General features: G+C 40.1%; 1 protein-coding gene, 1 non-coding gene and 1 pseudogene across 3 annotated transcripts; all 3 read right to left on the minus strand.

Annotated features, from left to right (window-relative positions):
- Nucleotides 1-1,216: 1,216 nt before the first annotated feature.
- trnaa-agc (transfer RNA alanine (anticodon AGC)) lies at nucleotides 1,217-1,289 on the minus strand. The gene has a single exon. It is a non-coding gene; the product is annotated as a tRNA-Ala (tRNA).
- Nucleotides 1,290-1,910: 621 nt separating this feature from the next.
- On the minus strand, nucleotides 1,911-10,995 carry mapre3a (microtubule-associated protein, RP/EB family, member 3a). 2 transcript variants are annotated; one of them, XM_023285666.3, is made up of 7 exons: nucleotides 10,839-10,995; nucleotides 8,805-8,932; nucleotides 7,703-7,848; nucleotides 7,451-7,607; nucleotides 6,340-6,482; nucleotides 5,420-5,572; nucleotides 1,911-3,350 (listed from the first exon to the last, which is right to left on the minus strand). In XM_023285666.3, exons 2-7 carry the CDS (start codon nucleotides 8,923-8,925, stop codon nucleotides 3,282-3,284), a joined length of 789 nt encoding a protein of 262 aa, XP_023141434.1. In that variant the 5' UTR covers nucleotides 8,926-8,932; nucleotides 10,839-10,995; the 3' UTR covers nucleotides 1,911-3,281. The 2 variants fall into 2 exon arrangements, with proteins under 2 accessions (XP_023141434.1, XP_023141433.1); XM_023285665.3 differs by having other exon boundaries at nucleotides 7,415-7,607.
- A 1,907-nt stretch (nucleotides 10,996-12,902) lies between these two features.
- Nucleotides 12,903-15,729, minus strand: LOC111578729 (uncharacterized; annotated as a pseudogene).
- Nucleotides 15,730-15,874: the final 145 nt, after the last annotated feature.

The raw sequence follows: 15,874 nt of genomic DNA on the forward strand, positions 1-15,874 counted from the left end.
AATAACCACAAGTCCAACTTTTCCCCTTTGTTTTAGTTCAAAAAAAGTACATTCTGAAAATGTTCACATCTAATGAACTATCTTTTTACAAAATATTATGAACCTGAAATTTCTTAAGGAAAACAAGTTCAATTTCAACTAGCCTATTATGCCTCAGTTCATCATTTACACATGCATTGTAACTGCCAGATAACAGTTTATCTACAAAAACACAAAACATTCAGTCACAGGTATCTGGAACTGAACAATCTAGTATTTTACTTCATGATCAGAACAACTTGTCAAGTTCTAGAAATTATTTTAAATTTACAGTTTTACAAATTTGCAATTTACAGTTAATGTTGTTGTAATTTTTATCATTTGTAAAGTCGTCCCGCGGGCCGAAATGGACCGTCTGGTGGGCCGGTTTTGGCCCACAGGCCGTATGTTTGACATTGCTAGTAAAAATAATCAGAGGAGATGAGCCGAGTATGTGACGTGATCAAGTACGCTGGTGTTCCGACTGCACATTAACGATGCGTTCTCCTGTTCTCAGGAGTCTGTACTTCGGAGTCTGAACGGCCAGTGCATATACCATAGATATATACAGAAGATCATTATTATTATTATTATTATTTATATCTATGGCATATACAGTCTATGGGGTCAGCACAATTTCAGTATTGTTTGACGCCGCGAAAAACAGGCCGACGTTAAAACAATAGTTCAGCTCATTATTCCGTGTTGAAGGACCTTTTCCTCCCAGACGCCCGCGCCCCCCCTGACGTGCCTCTGCGCCCCCCCAGGGGGGCGCGCCCCACTATTTGAGAAACACTGTATTAATGTCAACCAGCCACAGTTTTATGAACTTAATGAACCACATTACAGGAACACAACACACTTTAGCTGTTGACAGGAAACAACACAAACATTGTTAGCTTGATGTTACATTTAGCTGCTAATCAGGACTGGTCAGCTAGCTCGATTAGCATCGCTAATTCACATTAAAGCTAATATTCACTGGATGCCAACTCGTTTTGCAACATGTTTTTTGTTTTTCCATACCCGTTTCAGAACGGAAAATCCAATTACCAAAATATACACGGACCCAGGTCTGTACTATGTCAAACGGAAGCATATTTTAGGTATAATTTTAATTTTTCTTTTTTCTTTACTTCTGCTCAGCTAAAACAGATCGACCTTAAAAAACACTGAATTGTATTTTCCAAAAATCCTTTGGAGGATGCGGGCATCGATCCCGCTACCTCTCGCATGCTAAGCGAGCGCTCTACCATTTGAGCTAATCCCCCAGCTGAACATTGAGGCTTACTACACAGTTGAAATACAGTCCACTATGATGACGTTTTGTCACTTTTTCTGACGATTTCTTGTCAATAACGTTTATAGCCACAATGTATGTTTATATGTTTCATAGACACCGTTTGGATGCACATTTCTGCCATTGTAATAACATTTTAGCCAAAGTGGCATCTGTAAACCAAATCTTATAACTTGACACAACTGTCTACACAACACTCAAAGTTACTGTTTATTGTGCTATCCCCAGTGTTATACAAAATAATGTAAATATAGCTTGTGAAATCCGTTTCCATCTACGTATAAGGTTTAATGTTTGAATCTTCAGATTAGGTGGTGGAAAGACGGGGACGCGAACTCGCTCCCTCCACTTTCTTCACACGCTCATTAACACTGTGACCTGCACCACCAAAAGTGTGTCAGGCTGATAATGAGCAGCCAGTTTCTGTACAAGTCACTAAAGGCTGTCACATTTAAGTTGTAAATAGGCTTCACTGTAGCCCAAATATAATCTCTGACCAAATTCTATACTTTGGAAGGTTAAAGTTGACACACCTGCACACGTTTCCTAAAAACACACATACAGTCTTGCATCACAAATGACACCACATCTGTTTGTTTCACAACTGTTTATTTATTCAAAACTCAAAAGATGAGTGTTCTGTAGATGTTCACATGGTCAATGAATGCAAGTTCCAGAGCAGACAACAGCCAGTTTTGCAAAGTAAAAATAGCTAGGGAAGGACATGGAGACGTCCTTGTTTTACTGGATGCTAATGATAACCAGTCAACTGGTTTTAGATCTCTTTAGTTACTTTCTTCCACACTACGACTCATAAATCCTGGGAGACCCTTTACAGCAAGTTAAAAGTGTAAACACAGTATGATTAGCAGTAAAAACATGACAAATGCTGTCATGGAAAAAATGTGTCTCTATTGATTCAGTGTCCGTCACATTTTAGAGTAAAACATTAGAACTGCTACAATCTATAACCATGTTGTCAGCCTGCAGGTGCGATTCCACCTCTAAAAATTTTTAAACTTATAGGCTACTGCATGTCAGCCTAAAAGACGGCATTAACCGGGATCGTGCGACATCAGACAAAATCTCCACACAAAATACATTTACAAAATATCACTCATTCACAGTCAATGTGTAACATTCTCATGCTCAGATATGTTGCTGATCAATAATGAATAATCGCAGAGCACTGATCATATACGCCTCGAGTCATCACACCAAAGAGTTTCCTTCAGCGTTTCTACATGCCATGAACCCACCACAGCAGAAGCCAAAAAAGCTCGATGCTGACTCAAGCACAAACTGAACTGACACGTGGCCTCAGCTTTCACTTCATGTACAGTAGGTTTGCACCAATTTTTTTTTGCTACAGAAAGTTAATCTAAATGAAACATAAGTTAAATAAATAAGAAATCGTTATTAAAAAGTCACTTTTTGTTACAGTTTTAGTAGCTCAGGGAGCGTCCTGATGGCACATCGGAGCAGAGTTGTTGTTCTGTGCTCTAACAGTAGTATTAACAGCGCACCAAAGGCAAATAAATAACTCCAAGAATGAGCAAAAAGACATTTGTTCTTTCAGAAAAATCAAAAATGCTGGAAATATGTACAGACTTAAACTCACTGTTCACAACCTCCATGCCAGGCTCGGCTCTATTTTCTGCGTTACTCATGCTGAAATAACTGGGATGTGGTACATTACTGTTATTGTTACTGTGTAAGTGGAGGCAGGGAGGAGCAGCAGATGATGAGGAGTTGTGTATAGCGATGAAGACGGCCAGAGGGCGGAGGGGGTCGGTTACCAACAGATATACATATGAGAAAGAAAGGAAAAGACAGACGGAGAGCAGGGACGATGGTGAGTATTTATAGAAAGCGTGCAGAGAGTATAAAACAAAATGAGGGCATAAAAGAAAAGGGAAGATGGAGATGAGATGCTGGAAGGGGGAAGAAGGAGCCGATGGGTTCAGTATTCATCCTGGTCCAGGTGAGCTTGTTCGTCGAGGTCCTCGTCATCTGGAGGTGCAAAGCCTTCCTGAAATACAGAAAAAATAAATACATTATCCAGGTTTTCTGTTTTATTTTATTTGCTTTGAACCAACCAAGATGATGTGTAAACAGATAAAAGCTAATACAAGGGAAAGGTGCTGTTCAACTAGCTTAAGCAACTCAATGCAGTCTATCATTGAGTTTTTATTTACTTTTACTTGCAGTCATTTTGGGCTAACAAGACCACGTCTATCTAAATGAATGACAAGAAAGCCATAACTACAATTTCAGTGGTCATCGGGACATAAAAAACTATAAGATAAGACAAAACAGAACTTTAGTAATCGTCAAGAAAATTAATACGTCACATATTGCTCAGAAAAACAAAATTATATAACATAACAATAAATGCAGTGCATAGATAGATAGATAGATAGATAGATAGATAGATAGATAGATAGATAGATAGATAGATAGATAGATAGATAGATAGATAGATAGATAGATAGATAGATAGATAGATACTTTATTAATCCCGAGGGAAATTCTAGAAAAGTAATAATAGAATAGAATAATACTAATAAAATAACAGAAAAGCAACATTATGTAAGTAGGACACACTATTAATTAAAATAAATAAAGTAAGACAAGTATACCAAGTAAGAAGTAATACTTGCAATGATTCTACTGTAGTAAAGCAGTAATTGATAATGAAATTAAAACATTAAACTGAAATTTCGCACACAAAATTTAAAGATTGCACGTGAAAATATTAAATTATACACGACACTGAAACTGATATTGCACAAACTTTTAAGGAAAGTAATACTGCAACTGACATGGATATTATTTTTTCAGATTTACGTGTCTGGATAATGCATAGAATCACCAGTGAAATCTACTAAAAACCTCACAATTAGATCAGATTAATATTGTACTACACCTGTGCACAGCTTCATGACACTGCACTTGCGTCAATGCAGACACACAATTTCACTGTTTTAAAACAGACAACTGGCTTGTGAAATTTGAGATACAACTGCCATCTCTGAGATTACAAAATTCTGTCATAAATTTCTATTAAGGATTCTTTAAATGGTGAGTTTCTACCTTGCAACTTCTCTGGTCTTTCACTGTAATGGCATTCACTGTTACGATTGAATCCAGCATGATATTTCAAAGTAAAACAATTTGTTAGCATCCCAAAAACTTTTTTTTTAAAAAAACCTGTACTTGACAGTAGATGATATAAAAGCAGAAACATAGCAACCATACATCCCCAGTGGCTTTCTGGATTATTATTTGGAAGCCTTTACTTTGGACTTTGGCAATCACGAAGTATCCTCAACCTAAAACTTACCCTGCTTTTATCATCTATTTTTCTCTAAATGGGACCATAATTCACAAAATGAACACCATACGGTCTTTAAAAAGTCTTGAAACTAGTGATTAAGACCATGAACTCATAAGGAAAATGTTAACTGTGGTAGCAAATCAAGACAGAATTTTGCTGTTTTTCTCATGGACTTCTATACATTTGCAGCCAGAGGAGGCGCCCCCTGCTGGTTATTAGAAAGAATGCAGGTTTCAGTCACTTTTGCATTAGCTTCACTTTTCATCCTCAGAGGCTACGTTCATCTTTTACATACAGTCTATGGCAACAGTGTAGAAAATTACAGGGGAAAGACGCACTAAATGATGCAGTCAACCAGGAACTGAACCAGGGACTCGCTGCTCAGGGCATTTATTCCCATGTCATATGCACCATAACCAATCAGATATTATGTCTTTCCCATCAAGATTCACCAGCACAGCATTGCACCTACTTCTGTCACCAAAGTGTGGTTTCTAGAGTTCTTACAGCTGTTTATTTGTGATCTATACTGACAAAAAGACTTCTGCAGAAACACTTGCCCATAGACTCCCCTTATTCTGCCATACTGTGACATTTAACGGTGTATATTTTGATCTACTACAACAAAAATGTTGAATAAACGGAGATAAGGGATGATAAAAAAAATATATTCTACAAACGTAAGGGAGACACAACATATTCTTGAGAGTGTTTCTAATCGTTTGCATAGCGACAAATATCAAATCGTAAAAGACGGATACCTCTGTTGCGTAGAGAATGTCAATTATCTTGCTGAGGATGGGGTTGTTTTCACTCTCGTGTTCCTGGCAGATCAGCTCGATGTCGCGTAGTTTGCTGAAGTAGAAGTCTCTCTCCTTCTCTAGGCCATCTACAGTCAACTTCAGCTCCATCAACTTAGGGAGGAAGGGAAAACACGTGTTGAACCATGTAGTTGGGAAAAATAAGGGGTTATGAAAGTGAAGGAGAGTGCAACAGTACTTTACTATCTCAGAATCCTTGTCAGTACTAATTATTACCTTCTATTGTAGTTTTTTTAGTTTACTAATTGTTTTTTCAGTACTGTGTTGTACTTGTGCTTTTCTACTAGGCATTAAGTTCTTATCTTATCGTGTGCATGTTGTCTCAACGTCACAGTTTGATCCAGGCAGCACCGATGAATACTATTTGTAGCAGCTGCGTTTAACCTACTGTGAAGTGAAAAAAGCCTGTTGCTTTTAAGATTAGTTGTAGTTAAAACATATTTTCTAATGACAGAGATTTAGAGTATTTTGCAAATATTGCACAAAAAAGTCCTGCTTTCGCATTTGTCATCTAATTGCAGTGGCTTAAATGTCAGTTAAGTGTCTTTCATTTCAGTTCATATAAATATAAATGTGTGAGGAAGGACAATCTAGCAAAAATGTACTTCACCAGAAGCTAGTGGACTTCACAGTAAGTAAAGCACAGTCGGTACTAATAACATTAATGAGTCCTCCCTGCATCAAAGTCCTAACACAATGCACAGTACTACTGTTTTTATGATTTACACCTATGCTTTTTGCAATATTAAGCATTGTCTAGTATAAAAATCCCTAATAATGCAAGTAACAATCCAAGAAAGTGCAGAGGAGGATGATGTGGTTTAACAGTGCCACCCTCCTTCATTTAAAATCATCTCTACCTGTTGATTTAGCTCCATGATCTCAGCATCACTGCCCCCGTTTCTAGACAAAGATGGGTTCTTCCTCATGGCTGGAGTGTTGTGCTGGACCCGCTGTGGTGTTGGCATGTTTTTGGGAACTGTCGGTGATGTCCTCTGTGGTCCTGGAGGGGTCAGACACGGGGACAGATGTTGAGCATTTGAGTTAAAACTGAAATTCTGCACTTATTTCTAGCTTTGTAGCAGTTATGGCAATGGATTTAGCACGTTATAGAGCGCCGATGCCAACAGCTTGTAGCGTAATGTTGTGCCTTTGATATGTCATTTTACTGAATAGTTTTCAAATTACAATAGACTAGTGGTTAAAGGCCAAATTCTAAATTTACAAAGGGGGTCAAAAGTCTTGCTTATTTGAGTCAAAAACTTAAAAAAGAAAAATGAAAATGTCCTAACAAACCTCTACAAGTGCTTTAAGTGTTTTAGATAAACTCAAAGACAAAACATGCCAAACACGCATTATGACAGTTCTGAAAGTAAATGCAGTCCTTGTGCCATTTACAACCACACTGCTGACCAGTGACAAAATCCCAAAGCAGGCTACATGTCAAATTAGATTCTTCGTCATGATTTTCAAGCAAAAAAAAAAGCTTCCACAGAGACAGAGCAAGGCTGGTCAGGTTACTCTTGTTAGTAAAATGAGACGTTTCTTTTTGTCAAACCAGCTTTTAGAGATAAAGGTGCAGCAGTGTTGCATCAGCTGATAGATGCAGGACACTGGGGGATCTCATTGGGTTTAATATTTCTGCAGGTTTTTTCGGCCTCACTGATCAATTAGAAGCGAGAAAGCAAATTGGATGGATTTTGTTGCCTCGCTAATGCTGCGTCCCACAATGCACCGTGGCGATTACTACAATCCCACCAGTCGTACCTACAGCGTCATGGTTTTTGTGAATGCTGGGCAGTGAAGATGGATCAGAGAGGACAGCAGTCATTCTGTGAATCGTGCTGCTCACACCACTGGCTTGCAGGGAGCGCTGTTTGAGCCATCCAAAGCTCAGCAAGACCGTGCAGCAGAGGCGAAACTGTTTTGCTTTACCTGGGTTTCTCTTTGGTTTGTGGATAAAGTGATCACCTGGATTGGGGGGAGGGGCCACGTCCTGCCCCTGTCTGGCTAGTAAAGGGTCGTACTCCTTCCCGTCGTAGTTGGCGTCGAAGAACTTCTTGAACCACTGCACGAATTCAAAGTTATCCTGGAATTTCCCTTTTACGAGCTTTTCTACAGGAATAATCTGGGCAGTGGAAACAGGAAATGTCAGAAAGGCTCCACATAGGATCTAAACAAATGATCTCAGATATTATTAAAACAGTATAAAATGACTCTGACTTTGTCGACACTCATCCTTTTAAAAGCTGCCTGAAGAACTTTGAAGTTGTGTATAAATTCGTGTTCCAGCTTGGCTTGAAATTTGACCTTCTTCAGAAGAATGCACCCCGGAAACAACATGTCCATGAACTGGCAATACGCCGCTCCTGGAAAACACAAAGACACCACAGTTTGTTTCTGCAATTTACAGTCGGATACACACTACTGTGCAAATGTTTGGAGTCACTTAGAAATGTCCTTATTTTTGAAAGAAAAGCAGTTTTTATCAATGAAGATAACATTAACCCTCCTTTTGTCTTCATTTATGGACACCAAAAAATATTGTTTCCTTGTTGAAAATTCAGCAAAAAAAATTTCCCCAAATTTCAGAAAATTTGCAAAATTTTCAGGAAGAAAATTCCAATAATTCCTTAAAAATTTCCCTTGAAAGTTTAATTTTAAAAAAAAATCCCCCAAATTTGGCAACAAAATTCTTCTAAATATTTTTTAAAAAATGAATAAAAATCTTCAAATCCTAAAAATATCTAAAGTGATTACATATATATCAGTAAAACTTCCAATATTTTCTTTAAGAATATTTACAAAAAATATCAACCAAAATCCAGCGAATTTCACTGGATTTTGGTTGATTTTTTTGTGACTATTCTTAAAGAAATGTTTTTTTAAACATTCCTTTTTTTCCACTCAAAAATTTTCAAAAATTTCCCAAAAATGTTGAGAATGTGGACATCAAAATTTCATTGAGAAAATATATTTTTTCCCACATTTTCAAACTTTAAAATGGGTCAATTTGACCCGCAAGATGACACAAGGGTTAAATGAATCAGAAATCCAGTGTAGACATTGTTAATGTGGTAAATGACTATTCTAGCTGGAATATCTACATAGAAGTACAGAGGAACATTTCCAGCAACCATCACTCCTGTGTTCTGATGCTACACTGTGTAAGCTAATCGTACTGAAAGGCTAATTGATGATTAGAAAACCCTTGTGCAATTATGTTAGCACATGGATAAAAGTGTGTGTGTGTCTAGGTGACCCTTAACTTTTGAACGGTACTGTATATAGAATTACTTTGCCTGTTTTTGTTCATTGGCCTCACCTGAACAGAGCTGTTCAATCTTGGTGTAGGTGAGGTGCAAAGAATCATTGACCCACGCCAGCATGTCATGTCGGCTGAGGTTGTCAATGGACACAGATGTGGCGTACACATTCACTGCCATCCCCTACCTGAGACAAACGACACAAGACGAAAGAAATATGCACTCAGCTGGGTTTTCAGAAACTTTCAATGGGGTTTGATTGAAGATTAGACCAGCACGCTTCTACTAAATCCCTCAATTTTACACCGGTTGCTCCATCTGGCTTTGATTTGCTATTGTAGGCAAATCAAACAACACTGATTGCATTTATCATATAATCAAGCTGTTTGAAGTTTGGACTCCCACATGTTTTTTTGAGCTTCACCACGTCACAGACTTAGAAGAATGCAGGATTGATATTATACTTATGTCGCGCTGCAGCTAATGATTAACTTCTTAAATAATCCTTTGATGTAGAAAATAAATGCTACAATCTCCTCAGTTCTCTAAAGTCTTCAATTAGCTTTTGTTTTCCTGTCATCAGCACAAAACCCAAACAGTGCTGCACGTTCAGTGTTAATTATTTTCTCTATTAATCATTTAGTTGTTTGGTCTAGAAAATAGTGGGAAAAAAAACAAGATGACATCCTCAAATGTCTTGTTTGGTCCAAAAATATTCAGCTTACTGCAATTAAGGAGGACAAAAAATAGAAAATATTCAAAATTGAGACACTAAGATCCGAGAATTTGACTTTATTTTCTATAAAAAAGTGACTTTATTATCAAAATAGTTGACAAATAACACAATAACTGTCAAGCAATTGATTAACTGATTGATTATTCATTGCAGTCTGTTTCGTGAAGCACAGTTTAACACAAAATCCTCCAACTTTTGCTCCAGCTGACCATCAAAATAGCTGCAGATTTAACTTCTGAACTTCACGAATTTATCACCCTAATGTGGCACTAATCCCATTTCTATCTATACAAACTATTACAAATACACTTCTCCAACTGCATCCCAGCTATCTTTTAATATTATTCCTCAGCTTTTAATGGAATTTGCCTTTTCCATTAGAGATCTCAGGCTGTGATATTGCCCTTTGGGGAAATCACACTCGTTATTTTTTGGACTGTAAACACAGAACCTGACAAGCATCTTTACTTTCAGTGTTAATCTACAGATATGTTGTTAGCATAATCCCGCTTAGCTTAAACTAGAAATACCCTGGTGTTTGTGAGCAGCTTTACACATCTGGCAGCTGCAGGCTTCTCTGTGCTCACTTTGCTTGCCTGTTAATACCTTTAAAAAAAACACAAAAAAAAGACCCTTTAACACCTCAAATGTTGACTGCACATGAGCTCAAGAGAGGTGATGAGGCTTTTAAGGTCACATGCAGCTGCAGAAACGGCAGCATGTGCGTGCATTTCTGCAAGTGGACCTGCAATTTGCACAATTTTTTGGTACACCTTCAGCAACGCGCATAGCAGCGTTCTCCCATGGGGGCTTGGCTGTCCTGCAAATGCATGATTCTAGGCACAGATCAGGCCGGATCTTTATCATAACCTCGCAGCGGGGGTGTGCAGTTTCATAAATAAATGCATCGAGAGCAGCAGCGCGACAGGGAAGTCAATCTATTCGCTTAGAAAAATAAAAAAAAACATAATAAAAATGAGCAGGGCCTTTGGAGGAGGAAAAAAACAGCTCCGGTAATGACTGCAGCACAATCCGGGGCGCAAAAACCGCCGAGCAGCAGCAAGAAGGGCGGAGGTCCGACATCTCCGAGCCCCGACAGGAGAACAATAAATGCGTTTTTTTTCTGGGAGCCTTTTCTGTTGTGTAGGGGAGAAAGAAAATCCCGCAACGCTTGTGCTGGTGCTGTTCTTCTAGCGGCCCCCTCTACAGGCCTCCACGAATACCTCCGGACTGACAGCGCACGGGAAATATCCTCGCTGCGTGGGAATTAAAAAAAAGAAAACGCGCAACAGAATAAAAGGGAGGAAATATGCGTGTCGGAGGGAAGAAGCGTTTTTGTTTGTTTTTTTTTACTCACTGTGTTCAGGAGTGTCTGTGTTGTTGTCACTGGCAGTGCTCCGTGTGTCAATGCCCGCTGCTGCCGTCGTCGTTCAGACCGTGTGCGGTGCAGTGCTTGGTAACGGGCCGCCCTGTCTGGGGCTGCAACAATCCAGCCCGCACCGCGCATGCGCCCGACTCCATGCTGTTAAAGGTTCATTATAAATAGGACTGTGGCCTGCTCCGGCTAACAGACACATGATGTGTCTGCTTGGGTGTTTAGGGCTGTGCCAGTGACTAAGGCTTTTTTGTGTGTGTGTCTGTGCGGTTAGGCGTCATGAAAACACGAAAAATGTGTTTTGTTGGTGTTTTGTTTGCTTGATATTTAATCAGCAGCACAGAAAACTGTTGATATCACAATGTAGAAACACCACATTGCAAGTAAAAATTATTACATCCAGAATCACACTTCTTAAGGGAAGCATCATAGATCAAATGTGCATGAAAGAATTGGAATCTATCTGATAAATATGATTCATGTGCTTCCTTTAATCCGAATAACATGCTCCAGTCTACATAATAATAAAGAAATGCAGCATTGAGACCTAGCAGGACAAATATATAGTATAGTGTCTGTGTTATTCTGTACACAAAAGCTTGAGTGAAGGTTTTTAAAGAAACTATATCTCTACAAATTTTCATATATTTGATTTGCAACAGGTTTTTCAATAGGATCAAGAGTAGAATTTTTGAGTTGGAGTTTAATTACTGCAGCTTTAAAAGTGGTACATAGTCTGTGTTTGAATGCTGTTGCTGATGTTTTATCTGCAGTGGGATGATGTTGTTAATCAGCAGCACAGAAAACTGTTGATACCACAAATTTAATGCAAGCAACAATACCCCACTGCAAATAAAAAAGTCTCACATCTAGAATCATACTTGATGGACACATTATGTATTATATGTGCAAAAATAAATCAAAAACAAATTGGAATCTGTCTGATAAATATGATCAATGTGCTTCCTTTAATCCCAATAACATGGTCTAGTTTTCATACTAATAATCAAACGCAGCATTGGGATCTAGCAGGACGAATATACAGTGCAGTTTATGTGCTATAATGTACTGTTAAGCTCAAGTAAAAGTTTTTAAACAATTTTATTTTCAAGAGGATAAAAATTAAGTTTTTTGATTAGGGGTTTGATTACAGCAAGATTAAAAGCCTGTTTGTTAATAAAGAGAGATTAGAAACAGTAGCTCCAAGGTGTTCATTGAATGCCTTTTGTTGGTGTTTTGCCTGCAGCTGGATGAGACTTATAATCAGCAGCACAGAAAACTGTTGATATCACAATGTACAAACAATCCAGCTAAAAAGTCTTGCTTCCAGAATCACACTTGATGGAAGCATCATGTGTCCAAAGTGCATGAAGGAAATGGAACCTATCTGATGTGATTTATGTGCTTTTTGCATTCCCTAATAACATGTTCTAGTCTTTGAAATAAAATGTATCAAAGTCAGCACTGAGACCGAACAATTTCTCTGCAAATGTTCATATATTTGATTTGCAACAGGTTTTTCAAGAGGATCAAGAGTAGACTTTTAAATTAGACTTTAATTACAGCCTGTGGTCAACAGCCTGAGAGATTGTAGTTGTTTTATCTGCAACTTAATGAGACTTTTAATCAGCAGCACAGACAACTGTTAATATCACAATGTGCAAACACTGACTGATAGACACTGACCAACGCAGACCAGCAAGAGCTGCAGTTTATGAGATGCTCTGACCCAGTCGTCTAGGCATCACAATTTGGCTCTTGTCATACTCGCTCAAATCCTCACACTTGACCAGTTTACTGTTTCTAATACACCAACTTTAGGACAAAATGTTCACTTGCTGCCTAATATATCCATCCCACTAACAGGTGGCATGATAAAGAGATAATCAGTGTTATTCATTTCACCTGTTACTGGCCATAATGTTTTGCTTGATCGGTGTACATGGTCTTTACAAGTGTATGTAAAGTTTTGTTCACAACCGTCCGCTGCAATCGTAGACTTAGATATTTTACTACAGAAACTGCTGGTACCACAATGACAAAATACTCAATTACAAGTAAAAGTCCTGCATTCAGAATCCTACATATTGTTGGACGGTTAATACTGATGCATATGCAGCATTTTACTGTTGTAGCTGGTTGAGATGAATATAAAGGTCATTATTTTAGTCCAGTAGTTCCCAACTTGGATGCTGATTATTCTGTTGAGTCAGGGATGGTTATTTGGGTAGGAAATAAGAAAAAACAAAGTAATGCTCCACTTTTTTTGTTTTTGGTGAAATATCACAAGAGTCTCAAGCAAGCATAAGTTATGGCAACTGGACTAACCTCGTGTGAGTCGAAAACGTTTCACCTCTCATCCAAGAGGCTTCTTCAGTTCTGAAAGCCTGGTGGGGAGTACCAGATATTTATCCACCAGGAGGGTGGTGGCAAAAACAAGTGGACAAAGACCCGAAACCAACAGACTCGTTAGGTGTTAATGTGAGTCGTTAGCCTTTGATGGGCGGTCGTTACCCCTCCCAGCCCTCTAGGAGGGTGGTTGGGGGTCACCTGACTGCAAGTGGGACAGATGGCTGCACCTCCTTGGGAGGGCTCTAAGAACGGCGTTGTAAGTGGGAGACAAGTGGTGTCTGAGGCCCCCTCCTCTGTTCAAAGATGGCCGTTCTAGTTTGACATGAATGGCTTCTTTTACCCCTCTCTCAAACCATCTGTCCTCTCTGGCTAGAATGCGCACCTTGTGGTCATCAAAGGAGTGCCCCTTCTCCTTGAGGTGGAGGTGGACTGCTGAGTCCTGGCCTGTGGTCGTGGCCCTCCTGTGTTGTGCCATGCGCTTGTGTAATGGCTGCTTAGTCTCTCCAATGTACAGGTCAGAGCATTCCTCATTGCACTGCACTGCGTACACCACATTGCTCTGTTTCTCCCTTGGAATTTTGTCCTTGGGATGGACCAGCTTTTGCCTCAGAGTGTTGCTGGGCTTGAAGTGTACTGGGATCTGGTGGGTGTTAAAGATCCTCCTGAGTTTCTCTGAAATTCCTGCCACATAGGGGATGACAATGTTGTTTCTCTTTTTGTGGTCCTCGTCTTTCTTATCCTCCCTGCGCTTTTTTGCTGTTTTGATAAAAGCCCAGTTTGGATAGCCACAAGTTTGAAGAGCAGAGTGAATATGTTTGTGTTCCCTTCTTTTTCCATCCGCTTCTGATGGGATGTTCTGTGCTCTGTGCTTTAAGGTACGGATCACCCCCAACTTGTGTTCTAGTGGGTGGTGTGAATCAAACAGGAGGTACTGGTCTGTGTGAGTGGGTTTTCTGTAGACCTCAATGTTGAGTTCCCCATTGGTTTCAATGCGTACCACGCAATCTAGAAACGCCAGACAGTTGTCTTGGACATCCTCTCTTGTGAACTTGATGTTTTTATCCACCGAGTTGAGGTGTTCTGTGAAAGGTTCAACCTCACCCTTCTTGATGGTGACCCATGTGTCATCCACATATCTGAACCAGTGCCTCGGGGAGTGGCCACTGAATGTTCTCAGTGCCACAATCTCCATTTCTTCCATGTACAGGTTAGCTACAATGGGGGATACAGGGGATCCCATGGCACAGCCGTGTTTTTGCCTGTAGAAACCATTGTTGTACTGGAAATAAGTGGTGCTGAGGCAAAGGTTAAGGAGGTCACACACCTGTTCGGGGGAGAGGTTGGTCCTCTCAGACAGAGAGTTGTCAAGCAACAGTTTTCTCTTTACTGTCTGTATTGCATCTCCAGTGGGAATGCAAGTAAAAAGCGAAGTCACGTCATATGAAACCATAGTTTCCTCAGGGTCTAAGCTGATTTTTCTGACCTTGTTTGTAAAGTCCATCGAGTTCCTTATGTGGTGGGGGGGTGTCCCCCACCAATGGGGAAAGGATGGTAGCAAGATACTTAGCAATGTTGTATGTCACAGAGTTGATGCTGCTTACAATTGGTCTCAGAGGGGCGCCCTCTTTGTGAATTTTTGGCAGCCCGTATATGCAAGGGATAGCATCGCCTGGATAGAGTTTGTAGTACAGGGCCCGGTCGATGATCTGACCTTTCTCCAGTTTTTGCAGGCAGTTAACCACTTTGAGTTTGTAGGTGTTGGTGGGGTCTCGTTTTAGGGTCTCATAAGTTGCTGAGTCACATAGGAGGCTGCTGACCTTTGAGTGATAGTCAGCTGTGTTAAGGATAACAGTACATCTCCCCTTATCTGCAGGTAGGATTGTGATGTTGGGATCCTTCTGCAGAGTTATCAGTGCCCGTTTCTCCTGTGCGGAGATGTTGGACGGGGGTAACTTGGCACTGGAGAGTGCTGCCGACACCTTAAGCCTGATCTGTTCCGCCTCTGTCTCTGACAACCTATTGTTCCTAATGGCCGATTCTGTGGCCGTCACCAAGTCCACCACCGGTAACTCATCTGGTGTGACTGCAAAGTTCAGTCCTTTGGCAAGGACCCCCCGCTCGGCTGGAGTGAGCTCTCTGTCTGACAAATTCTTAACCCATTTGTCATAGGTGTCCAGTTCCGCTGTTTTGCTCTGTGTGGCCGCCTGGGAAGGACTGCCGCCAGTCCTTCCTTCAGAGCTCTGTATTTTGGCCCATTCTTGTTCCCCCCTGGAACTATAGAACCGGGACTCAAGGTTCTGAAATTTCCGTGTTTGCCTTTCTTTGCCCTTAGCATGCTGCGCCATCTGTGCTGTCTCTGTGTGTTTGGAAACGGCTTCCCAAACATGCCCAGGAAGGACTGCCTCCAGCCCTTCCTCCAACGCATCAATTTTTGATCGTAGGACATCGATCGTAAAATGAACCTGTCTAACTCTCTCATTGAGGAGTTGGTTCTGTGCCCTCTTTAGGATGCTTTCTGCTTTGTGGCCTTTCACCGTGGAGGTGAGCCATAAGTTTGAGTGTGAGTCGAAACGTTTTCGACTCACACGAGGTTAGTCCAGTTGCCATAACTTATGCTTGCTTGAGACTTATCATGACCTGGATGACTGAGAACATCCACAGATTTA

Source organism: Amphiprion ocellaris, chromosome 20 (genome assembly GCF_022539595.1).
Source record: "Amphiprion ocellaris isolate individual 3 ecotype Okinawa chromosome 20, ASM2253959v1, whole genome shotgun sequence".
NCBI classification, from domain to species: domain Eukaryota; kingdom Metazoa; phylum Chordata; class Actinopteri; family Pomacentridae; genus Amphiprion; species Amphiprion ocellaris.